The sequence below is a fragment of the Coffea eugenioides genome, unplaced genomic scaffold (assembly GCF_003713205.1).
Source record: "Coffea eugenioides isolate CCC68of unplaced genomic scaffold, Ceug_1.0 ScVebR1_44;HRSCAF=240, whole genome shotgun sequence".
NCBI classification, from domain to species: domain Eukaryota; kingdom Viridiplantae; phylum Streptophyta; class Magnoliopsida; order Gentianales; family Rubiaceae; genus Coffea; species Coffea eugenioides.
Genome location: NW_020864288.1, coordinates 338,572 through 351,572, shown reverse-complemented (window position 1 = coordinate 351,572; position 13,001 = coordinate 338,572). Strand labels below are relative to the sequence as shown.

The 13,001-nt window shown below is 35.3% G+C and overlaps 2 protein-coding genes across 2 annotated transcripts; both read left to right on the top strand.

Moving 5' to 3' along the window:
* The first annotated feature begins 7 nt into the window (after positions 1 to 7).
* LOC113758288 (disease resistance protein RGA2-like) lies at positions 8 to 10,226 on the top strand. Its single transcript, XM_027301213.1, has 2 exons — positions 8 to 207; positions 8,657 to 10,226. Exons 1-2 carry the CDS (start codon positions 8 to 10, stop codon positions 10,224 to 10,226), a joined length of 1,770 nt encoding a protein of 589 aa, XP_027157014.1.
* Positions 10,227 to 10,284: 58 nt separating this feature from the next.
* LOC113758287 (putative disease resistance protein RGA3) lies at positions 10,285 to 11,796 on the top strand. The gene has a single exon (XM_027301212.1). It carries the CDS (start codon positions 10,285 to 10,287, stop codon positions 11,794 to 11,796), a length of 1,512 nt encoding a protein of 503 aa, XP_027157013.1.
* Positions 11,797 to 13,001: the final 1,205 nt, after the last annotated feature.

Here is a 13,001-nt window from a genome sequence, read left to right as displayed (position 1 = left end):
CATAACTATGGATTTTGTAACGGGATTGCCTCGAAGTCAAAAAGGATTTGATGCGATTTGGGTGATAGTTGACAGGCTTACCAAGTCCGCACATTTTCTACCTGTGAGTATGAGCTTTTCGTTGGAAAAATTGGCCAAGTTGTACACAGAAGAGGTTATGAGACTGCATGGTATTCCTATAAGCATTGTGTCTGACCGAGATCCAAGGTTTGTTTCACGTTTCTGGAAGAAATTTCAAGAGACATTGGGGACCAAGTTGAAGTTTAGTACCGCTTATCATCCCCAAACAGACGGGCAGTCGGAAAGGACAATTCAGACTTTGGAGGACATGCTGAGGTCGTGTATATTGGATTTTGGAGGTAAATGGAGCCAGTATATGGCCATAGTAGAATTTTCCTATAATAATAGCTATCATGCTTCAATTCAAATGGCACCTTATGAGGCATTATATGGGAGAAGGTGTCGATCTCCGATCCATTGGGATGCGGTAGGAGAGAAGAAAATTTTAGATCCAACGGTTATACCTTGGATGGAAGAAGCTCACGGGAAAGTGAAAATAATTAGGGAAAGACTTCAAACTGCCCAGAGTCGTCAAAAGAGCTACGCCGATACAAGAGAAAAGATTGGAGTTCGAAGGTGGCGACAAAGTTTCTTTTCGAAGGTAGTCCAAAAAGGGTAAAAAGCTAAAGCCGAGGTATATTGGACCTTTTGAAATTTTGAAACGAATCGAAAAAGTGGCGTATCAACTGCAGTTGCCTTCGAGCATGGATAAGATTCACAATGTATTTCATGTTTCTATACTCAAGAAATATCACCCCGACCCAAGCCATGTGATGCAATTGGAAGGAATTGAGGTGGATGAGTCGTTAACTTATGAGGAAGGACCAGTTAAGATTTTGGAAAGAGAAGTAAAATGGTAGGCCCGAAAACAACCCTCTTTTCTAGGCGACCACACAATGGAGCAGTTGATAAGAAAGCACAAGTGCTTGTGAGTAGAAGAGATAAACAATTTAAAGATCATAAACGTAACAATAAGTAAATAAAAGGGAAAGGTTTGCAAACCAATTAACTACCCAACTCCTCTTGAGCTTGTAGATAAATTCAGACAAGCTACTTCAAGTTGATGAATTACAATCACTCTTGTGTACAAAGGAAGGTTCACCTCCTCCTTACCCCGAACTCCACTCGGTCAAGCCAGAACGTTTTACTATCCCTCAGGACAATCCTCACAGAGCTACACTCATGAAGTATTCACTCACAAATGAAAACCTTACAAAGAACCTCACACCACTAAGACTACAAATCTTCCTTGAAGAGTATTTTCTTACTAAAATCTCTCTAGATCTTTTGTATCTTCAGTGTGCAAAAGTTGTTTGAAGTATCTGACCAACCACTATTTATATAGGATCAAGAAAGTACCTCATTAATGCTTCCAACGGATAGAAAGTAGCTGAACAGTCAACTATCCGTTGGCAGTGTCGGACGTCCGATAGCCTTGTTTTGTGCGTCCGACAGCAGGTAGAGAGTTTAAGAGATTTTCTTCAATTCTTTCGGACGTCCGATAGGTTGGTTTTCTGCGTCCGAAGGTATGATGTAAAACTGGAAATTTTTCTTCAATTCCTTAGGACGTCCGGTAGGCTAGTTTTCTGCGTCCAAAGATACTCAATGGTTGTCGGACATCCGATGCTGTCTTTTTGAGCGTCCGACAGCTTTCAGCAACCTTTGTCTTCTTTCAATTGCACTTGTTCATGGAATCAAATAACTTCATAACTGAAAGTATATCTTGAAGAGATATTAGTAACATCCATTTGTTTTGTAAATATCAAAATATAGGGATCAAGATCAACATAAAAGAATTGAGAAGTAAGAAAATTCCTGACAATTTTAAAAGAACTTTAAAGAACTTAAACCATGGCAGAAACTTAAAAGAACTACGAAGCATGACCAACTTCTTCAATGGAAAGCAGGAGAAGTATCATCATTTGATACCTGACAATTGATGAAGCCATCAATCCTGATATTTTAGGAGAAAGAGGATAGAAAATATTCCTACACTAGTAGACATGGACATGGACTTTTGAAGGTCGCATCCGGAGTTAGGACCCCAAGGTTCAAGGGCAACTGTTTTAGCGTACTAGAAAACTATATATAACTGGCACACTAGACGAACATGCCAATATTTTCAAAACCATAAAGAGTTTTACATACAATAATAATGTCAAAGCAATGATATGATTAGCGTTTTTTAGACTTGATAATCATAGTTCAAGAAATATGAATTCAAGTGCAGACTACTGAAGTTCATTTTTGTGTATAAAAAATTTTATAATTTTTCTTTTGCATTCAAATAATATTTGATTTTCATTTTGAATTTTTAATGTTTAAAGTAGGCAATAAATGTAACTACATTATAAACTTTCGTTTTCCCGGCAGGAAAGAATTTTTCAAAGCTTTAGAGATACAACAATAGCATGAGTCTGGGCATGATGGTATTAGAGCAAATCTCGCATGCTCTTTGCATGGGATGAGTTTTGGCCAACGAGTTATGATTTTGACTATACAAGGAAGTGTTGTCAACAAGTCTCTGTGTGGGATGAGTTCGAGCCAATGAGTTATAAGAATCTAAGTGTTGTGCAGGATTAATTATCACATCCAATGGGAGTCACCTTTAAAGCCTGTCGCTTTGCAAGGCAGAAGGAAGTAGCATCCCACATTCCCACTTCGGTGGAAGGAAGTGAAAATGAATGGTGGATCCAATGGTTACTTTGTAATTTGAGTTAACCATTTTGTGACATTAGTGGCATAGTTTCCTTAAACAAAGACTGAAGATTGAGAAATTTATAAACTAAATGTAAGGGCTAATAGATTTATTCAAGGGTAAATTATATTTTACCCCCCTGTGGTTTACCTCTTTTTTACATAACCCCCCTATGGTTTCAAAAGTTATACATAACCCCCTTATGGTTTGGATTAAAGTGTCAAAGTGACGGAAATAGTCACTTGTAACAGCGTCACCTAAAATGTCAAAATTACCCTTATGTAAAATAGAAAATTATGTATTAACCAAGGGGGGTTATGTGTATATTTTGAAAATCATAAGGGGGTTATATGTTAAAGTATTAAACCATAAGGGTATTATATGGTAAAATATAAAAATCATATGGGGTTAATATGTCATGTATTTATAAGGGTAATTTCGATATTTTTAGAAGTTCCGTTACGAGTGACTATTTCCGTCACTTTGACACTTTAATCCAAATCATAAGGGGTTATGTATAGCTTTTGAAATCATAGGGGGTTATATAAACAAAGAGTCAATCACAGGGGGGTAAAATGTAATTTACCCTTTATTCAATGAATAGAGGAAAGAAAAATAATGAAAGAATAATGATGAGCTAGTGTCGCAGAATTAATTACTTTTTCTAAATCTAAATCCACTTCGCCAAAAAAAATTTTGCTGCAGCAACTGGATGAAGATATACAAAGACCAATATTAATCCTACAGCTTGAAATCTCAACTCACAATTCTAATGCATATGCGTCAGTTGTGCATGAGCATCATTAGCCGGTTAAAGGCTTTGCGGGTGATTGCTTGTGGTGAGGGATTTTTCATTTCTTTTATAAATATTTATGAATGTACAAATTTATTATACCCTTTTACTTACATAAAGGACCTAACCGCCAAATATGACCGGAGGACTAGAAACATGAAATCAAGGCATGATGATTAAATAAATTTAGGAGGACAAAATCCAACTAATTAATGTCTTAGAACTCGCCCGTGAATCCAATTTCTCTAACAAGGAAAAAAAAATTCTCTGAAGAAGAATTTATTTTGTCGTGTAGGAAAGAATAGTAGAATCTCTTAAGCAAAACATGTTTCCTATAATGGTGGAAAGCTATGGAGAAGGAGAAGTTATATCATTCTGAAATTACGATGGTTAGATATTTCACGAGATTGGAAAGAATTACCTACCATGGAATAATTGTTGGAGGGGGTTTCGAATATTTTTTTTATACCAAATGTCTTAATTTTTTCTCACACTTGGTCTGAAAAGGAAAGGAAAGAATCCAGTGTCATGTGGGCCAAAATTTGGACCTAATGATTTCAAGTTAAGATTGTAGGAGAATGTCACAAATCCTTTGCTTGTAACTTGTGAGATTTCTTCCTTCGAAAAAAAAAAAAATTACTTGAGAGACTTCTAAGAGTTAGCTTGATTTTACGTAATGTTCAATCCTTGTGCACTACACAACCTGGAAAGTAAATGCAAGAACTTAGCTTTGCTTTCTTAACAATATAAGTACTGATTCCTAACCTATTATTAATGCTTTCTCCTGTATACTTGACCACCAGTTTTTCGCCAATATAAATTAGCTTCTTTCTTTGGTTCAATTCATCTAAATATTTTCTTCTGCTTAAATTCAAAGTTTTCAGAACGTAGCTTTACAATATACAAGGAATTTCTACATATTTGTCGCATCCGTTGTCGCCTCTCGGGAGTATTCATTCCCTCTCAAGTAAGTGCTCAAGTGCTTTTAACTAGTTGATCAAATAATTGTTTGGTTGCAGTATAGCTTCAACTGTTTTTTTTTTTTTGGAACATTTCTTCAGCTAATTCCAGCTTTTCTTGTTTTATTATGCATATATTTTGCACTTTGCGCTTTGATCTTGACGGTGTCAAATTCATCTCTGGCTTTGTCTGATGGTTCAGTAGCCTGCAGTTAGGCATAAGACGTACTTCGAGTAACACTTCCATTAACAATTTTTTCAAAAAGAAAGTTCCATATTCTTAATTTAGGTCTGCACTGATTTTGAAATTTCGGAGAAGAGAAAATCCATTTAAGTTGTTTGCTACATGATGTCGCCTTTGTCACCAAAAAGATGGTTTGTACGGTAATTTTTGGATATGTCTCTAAAAACTAGGGAATGGCTTCAATAATTCCTCAACTTTTACCAGTGATTTTTCTATTTGATCTCTTAGCTTTTAAAATTGTCTATCAGGTTCCTTAACTTATAAATTTGGTTCCAAATTGTTCATATGATTCCTTCCAAGCCAAATCCAAGCGTGGTAACGTTCATTTGATTTCAGGTATATTTTCCTTCTCAAAGTTTGAAAATAAAGTATAACCATATTGAATAGTTTTTTGGTTAAGTATTTTATGGTTGACCAAGTTGAGTAACAAAAAAATAACACTATTCTTGTAAAAATTTACATAAGGTAAAAAAATTACTCTTTAGTACATCACAAGCTTAGCATTACCTTATGCTTATAAATTTTGCTACCTTTGTTTTTTGTTATTAGTATGCCATCATCATTATTATTCTATTAAAGCCTAATAAACCTAAACCAGTAAATCTAAAAGTAACATCAATCTAACAAGAATAATGAAAACTTGTACAGAAATAAATAAAAAAAATTTCTTTCAGCAATTTAACATTTTTTTAAGACAATACTATAGAAAAGATGATAAAATGTGAAAACAAAATATTGTAAAATGATTAAAGTAAACAAAAATTCCTATATCTTTCTTCATCTTCTTCTTAATTTGTTCACTTCTTTTTAAGGTACCCTTTTTTGCTACACCTGTCATTGGAATCCAAATAAATCGATTAGCCCCACAATAGAATGATAATATTTATACCAATATACTACACAAATCAATAAAGGTAGTGAATAAAAATCAATAAAATTAGTGATTCCTTACCTACTACTATTACTTTCTCCTGTATATTTGACCATAACTGCAAAAGTTTTGCTAGAAATTATTATCTTTGTCGAAATCTTCATCTCTTCTACTTGTTAATTTGCTTCTTTCTTTTGTGGAAATTATCATTTTCGTCCTAATATTCTCTTCTGCTTAAATTCAAAATTTTGAGTACATAGCTTTCCAACATACGGGGAGTTTCTGCACATTTATCAGAGCTATTGCAAGAGTATTTAAACTTTCTCGAGTAAGTTCTCATGCTCTTTTAACTTGTATATCAAATAAAATTTTGGTTGAAATATAGCTTCCACTATTTTGTTCTCCAAATATCTTCTGCTAATAATTTGTTTGTTGTCAAATAAATTTTTGGGCTGGAATTTTGCTTCCACTTTTTCTTGTATAGTTATGCATATAGTTTCCGCTTTGCTCTTTGATCTTGACAGATATTGAATCCGTCTCTGGCTTAGTTCTATGAGTTTATAGCTTCTAGTTATGCATAAAGTAATATTTTGGGTGGCATGTCCAACGAAAATATTTTTTAAGTTATTGAGTGTAAAAAGAAAGTTCCATATCCCTAATTTAGGTCTATATTGATTTTTAAATTTTGCCAAAATAAAAAGAAAAAACATTTAATTGGTTTGTTGCATGATGTTCCCTTTGTTGCCAAAAAATTACATGGGTTGCTTTTGGAAATGTCTCTAAAAAATTGGGTATCAAAGTTCAATAATCTTTCAACTTTCAGCAATAATTTTGTTGCATCTATCAAGTCCTTCAACTTATAAATTTGGTTTTAAATGCTCGCTCCAAATCAAATCCAAGTTTGGTAATATTCTTTTTGCTCTTAAGGTTTGATTTTTTATTTTGCTTATCATTGTCTAAAATCAACTATTTTAGACATTATAGGGATTTACTTTATTGTATGATACTTAATAGTTTAAGTATTTAATAACCGAATAATTTGACTAACAAAAAAAGTAATTCAAGTGTATTTAAATAGGAGAATATTTGAAATACTATTTGGAAAAATTTGCTATAGCACTATTTGAGATATGATGCATGTGAAATATAAAAGTAGTTTAAAAAGTAAAAAATTAAAATTTTATTTGTGATGCAAGCAAAATATTATTTGAGATAATTTTGTTTTTCCAAAAACACACACAATATTTCTAACGACTTACATATACTAAAAAAATGAAAATTACTCTTCAACACATGAGAAGTTAGCATCGCCTTATGTTACAAATTTTGTGAACTCATTTAGTCTTGTTACAATGTCATCATCATTATTATTCTGCTTAAATTCTAATAAACCTAAAAAAATAAAAAAGAAACATTAATCCAAAAATAATAAGAAAAGATTATATACAAAATAAATAATAGAGATTTATTTAACTATTTAATGTTTTTGTATAGTTGTTATTGTAGAAAAGAACATCATAAAGTTTAACAATGAAAAATTACAAAAAAGATACACGTAAATAAAAATTCCACTATCTTGTTTTGAATTTTTTTCTTCTTCTTCTTTGTGTGCTTCTTTTTTAAGTACCCTATTTTCGCTAAACATGTCATTGGAATCTAAATATATCATTTAGCCCCAAATTAGAATGATAATGTGCACAACAGTAGATTGGAATTAATATGCTCAGACAAAATTCGTTAAAGGAGATTGTTATCATGGTTTTTAGTTAAATCATTTTTTTTACTCTTCCATCTCTCCCCACACACTTATCACCCCTTACTGTCAGGCAAAAAATTTGAATTCTGAACCTGGAAGTAGTGAAGATTCTAAGACCCCTCCCCTCACCACTAGTAGTCAAACTAGTTAACAACTCAATATTTATCAAAACCATTAAGTGGCAAATTTGACTACTTTATAAGTTAACTTTGGAGGAGCCAAACTTACATTAAAATGAATCTTAGTATTATAGAATGCAAATTGTCTTGATTAGATTCAATCTTTGGGAAGAATTAAAACCAAATTCAAAATTTTCAACACATATTAAATTATTCAAATAAGTCAACTATTAGATACTTAACTGAAATTATTAAAAAGGACATGTATGTTTTATATTTAAAATTAGAGTAGGAAAATAGACATTAAATTGAACCTTAGTGGGAAAGTAAATATTACCATAATGAGATTTAGCTTGGATGGACTATTCATAACTTAATTTCTAAGTTGAGGAACTCAATAAACACTTGTACAAGTTGAAAGACCAAATAAAATCATTGGTAAATGATGAAGGACAATTGGGAATCATTCACCCAAAAATTTTACTCCAGATAAAAATGGTGTTTGAAAGCATTTCCTATAAATAGTAATGTCCATTTTTCCTTGCGAAAACCTCGAGCTTATAAAACCCTGTAAATGAATAAAGGTCATTGCCTTTGTATGTGCTCCTATCTCACTTTAGGCTTTAATGTTGAAACATCCAAAGATTCCATTTTCCTTGGGACTCTATATCGTACACTTTGAACTCTTCCTAAAATTCATTCACCAAGATTGTACCATTTTTTTTTTCATAACATTCTTGATAAGTTGGTTTTGGAATAGGGACAATACTTCATTTAAATCGGTTATTTTAAAATTATCTTCCTTGGCTCATGATTCAAAGACTAAGCTCCATGCATGATCTTCCACGTTATGTATGTATTTTGTTAACACGTTTCTCGAATTTGTAACCATGCATGTCCACCAATTATTCTGAAAACATTTCTTTGATTAATCGATAAGTATTCTTGGTGGTCATTGACTGGCTGCCTAAATCGAATCCGAACAATGTTTTCATGTTATCGTAGAAGATATGTTTTCTTCGTTTACTAGTAACAGAAAAACAGCTTTTGCTTATAACTATATTGCAATTTTTCATTTTCTATAGGGTCTATCAAGTTATAAATCTCTAATAACTTTATTAACATTGATGTAACTTGCTTTAAATGTAATTTTCAGGTCACACGTGATGGAAGCGTTTGTGGGAATTCTCGTAGATACTTTGAATTCCATGATCCAGAAGGAGCTTGGATTGCTTCGTGGCTTTGCAACTGACATGCAAAAGCTTTCAAGCTTGCTCTCCACCACCAAGGCAGTGCTTGAAGATGCAGAGCAGAAGCAATTCACAGACAAGGCGATACAACTCTGGTTTCAGAAGCTCAATGGTGTTGCCTGTGAAATAGATGACGTATTGGATGATTACGCAGCTGAAGCCTCAAGAATCAAGTACAAAAATTCTGGTTGTTTTAGTTTGATGTGTTACCCTGTAGCAGGAAACTTAGTGTTTCGTCACAGGATTGGGACAAGAATGAAGGAGATCCTTGAAAAATTTAATGCAATAGCTGATGAGCGAATAAAGCTTGGTTTGAGTGATCAGAAGCGTGGGAGCTATTTCAATGCAAGCCGTGAGACTGGATCCACGGTAAATGAACCTGAAGTTCTTGGAAGGGACGAGGAAAAAGAGCAGATCGTACGCATCTTGACGAAAGAAAAAGATAGAGTCGATCAAAATGTATCAGTGCTCCCTATAGTGGGTGTTGGAGGCCTTGGAAAGACAACACTTGCCCAATTGGTCTTCAGTGACAAATGCATAACCGAGCATTTTGAGCTAAAACTGTGGGTTTGGGTTTCAGAGGATTTTGATGTGAAGAGGATAATAAAAGTCTTAATTGAGTCTGTAGAAAGGACTTCTATTGGAGACTTAGCCTTGAATATTCTCCAAGGAAAGCTTCAAGAGTTGTTGAGAGGGAAAAGATACTTGATTGTACTGGATGATGTTTGGAATGAGAATCCAGAGGAATGGGAGAAACTGAAATCTGTTCTGGAATGCGGATCAAAAGGTAGTTCAATTGTCACGACAACTCGCATGGAGAAGGTTGCCACAATAATGGGCACATTACAAACTCATTATCTGTCGAGTTTGTCAGAGAATGAGTGTTGGTCACTATTTAGGCAACGGGCATTTGGCCATCAAGAGGCTGAAGAATATCCTAACCTTGTAGTTATCGGAAAAGAGATTGTGAAAAAATGTGGTGGTGTTCCGCTGGCTGCAAAGGCTCTTGGAGGCTTTCTACGATTTAAAAGGGAAGAAAATGAATGGAACTCTGTGAAATGCAGTGAAATTTGGAACTTACCTCAAGATACAACACATATCTTGCCCGCATTGAGATTGAGCTACCTTAATCTTCCGGTAGATTTGAGAGGTTGCTTTGCATATTGTGCAGTATTTCGCAAGGGATCTAAAATTGAAAAAGAGGAGGTAATACATTTGTGGATGGCAAATGGATTGATTTCATCTAATGAAACGATGGAAGTGGAAGATGTTGGTGATGCTGTGGTGACTGAACTACATCATAGATCATTGTTCCAAGCTGTGGACAAAGATGAATTTGGCCATGTTCTCACTTTTAAGATGCATGACCTTGTCCATGATCTGGCTCAATCAGTAATGGAGGCGAAACACGGTGGAACAGAGTCAAATAGACCCATTAGGCATGGTGGCTTTTCATATTACAAGCGCAGGCATTGACCAGTTTTCTTCTTTCTTGTCAAAATGTGGTTCCCTGAGGGCACTCATTGTAAGATCAATGCCGTTGGAGGAAGCAGGGTTTACAGAGTTGCCACCTGCAGTAAGCAAACTGAAACATTTAAGGCATCTAAATCTTTCAGCATCTTTAATTATTGAACTACCCAATTCAATTTGTGGCTTGTGGAATTTGCAAATTTTAAACCTGAATGGTTGTGTCCAACTTCAGAGTTTACCCAAAGGCATGAGATTCCTCAGAAATCTTCGACATCTTTTTCTACAAGACTGCTGGGGTTTGACTCACATGCCAAGTGGAATTGGGAAGTTGACTTGCCTGCGGACGTTGAGTAAGGTCGTCCTAAGTGGCACAAAAGGCTTCCAACTAAATGAGTTGCAAGACCTAAATATGCTTAGAGGAAAGCTAATAATTGAGCACCTTGAGAGAATTAAAGACAAAAAGAATGCAGAAGAAGCTTGTTTAATTAAAAAAGAGAGTCTCCGCGAGTTGTATTTGTGTTGGGATTCCGAAAGAACGCTTCGACAGTACAATGATGAGGAAGTGCTTGAAGCCCTCAAACCCTGCCCCGACCTTCAATTGCTGTGTATAGACGGCTTCAAAGGTTCATCATTTCCATCTTGGATTTCAACTGTAACAAATGTTGGTGTGAACGAAAGTTCAACTGAGTACATATATGGGGCCCAGGAGAGTACTGCTGCAGCCGCTGCAAGGTCCTCATCAATGAAACAACTGGAGTTATTGGACATGCCCAACCTAAAAGGAATGTTAGGAAGAGAAGTCCAAGGTACTCTCGGGGTATTCTCTCAACTTCAATACTTGTCGTTTATGAATTGCCCAACGTTGACATTGCCATTGCCACGTATGCCATCCCTAGAGCAGTTAGACGTCCAGGACTGCCCGAACATGGCATGGGCTTCAATCTCCAATCTCACTAGTCTTCAATGCCTTATAATTGAGTCAATTGAAGGATTGAGTTGTTTTCCAGAAGAGATGCTACAAAATCTTAGTCTTCTTGAATCCCTGGGTATTAGTGACATGAAGAATCTGCGAGCCTTACCCAAAAGCTTGGCTAGCCTCACGGCTTTGAAGAAATTGACCATCAGGGAATGTCCCGAGCTGGAGTCTCTGCCAGAAGAAGGATTGCGAGGCCTTGCCTCTTTGCAAGAACTCCGTATCGAGAAATGCTATGATTTTGTGAGTCTATCAATGGGGACTAAAGCCCTCAAATCCCTGACTCATCTATGCATCAAAGGGTCAAACGCGACAGCTCTGCCAGAGGAAGTCAAACATTTCCCTACACTACAAAAACTGCATCTGATTGGTTTTCGCAATCTAACTTCATTGCCAGACTGGTTTGGAGACCACCTCACTTCTCTTCGACACCTGAATCTAGATGATTGTCCGAAGCTTGAAACACTCCCATCCAGCATGCAAATGATGACAACACTCCAAAGTTTGACTATAGAGGAGTGCTACCTACTGGGTCCACGGTGTGAAAGGGGAGGAGAGGAATGGCACAAAATTAAGCACATCCCGGCCCAGAAAGTTGAGTAATACAATTATATATGGGTGGGGCTGCATATAACATAATTACGTAATAAAGTATTTGTGTACTGTCCTGTAAGTGTGGAGAAGACAAACACTTGTGCCTAATTGATACCATGGCTAGTTGATATGAATTCAGTCATTTGCTAGAGCTTGGATTAAATGAAGAAGATATTGGGATTTGACTGTAGTTCTAGTTTTTTTTTTCATAATGTTATTACTTTAGACCATCCACATTTGAAAATGTAAGATTAATTATGAAAAATAAATAAATACAAGAAAGTGTAGGAAAGATTAAATAAAAAAAGTACATAAATGTAAGAGCGAGTAATAATTATTATTATGCGTATATACATGATAGGTTAGATGAATTTTAGATGTGTTACCCAATTACTAGGCATGTCAAGCAATTGATTTGGACTGACATAAAATTTTTCAAAGTACATATGGACCTATGCAGTGAAGTTGGAAAATTAGAATTCTAAATAGATATGATTGGAAAATTCTCGACGTGGAAGTTGGAAGTTTGGAAATTCAAATCATTGCAATTTTTAGCAGTCGCACCTTCCTCTTCTTAATGAAACTATAAACTGCAAATCAAAGTGCACGTTAGTATTGCATTCTTATGGATGCAAACAATTAGGACCATGGCGTAAAAGGGGTGGAGCAAATGGTATAAAATAGCGATAGTGTCTTTAAAAAAGTCTTAAAACGCCCATGGCAGAAATGGTAACTATGTCAACAGTCTGTTTTTGATCATTCTGGTAGTGACCTGAGTTTCTTCAAGGAAAGATCCAATTATAGGAGACCAGAGTTGCATTAGGGAGAGAGTGATTGGACTTTGCAACATAGCAGGATTAACTGCTGAGATTTTACAAATGAATCACTGGTCAAAAATCAAGAAACCTTGCAGGTCTCAAAAGCAAACATCTAATTAAGAAAAAAAAATGTATCTTTGCCTTTCAACATTTGGCTCACTAGGAAGGACAAGGAACATAACTTTACAGTTTTAACTATCTGGGCGAAAGGCAAGCAAACAAGTATCTTCATCCTACCAAAACAATAATTGGTGCAAAATGTCACCTAGGAGGCGTTTCAGATGGCTGACCATTCACTGCAGGACTTGAGGGATTAGGCGGCAGAGTTCCGTTCTCCTGAGAGCTCAAACTACCCCGTTTTGGCTCTGTATCCGATGGCTCGATTACATGAACAGC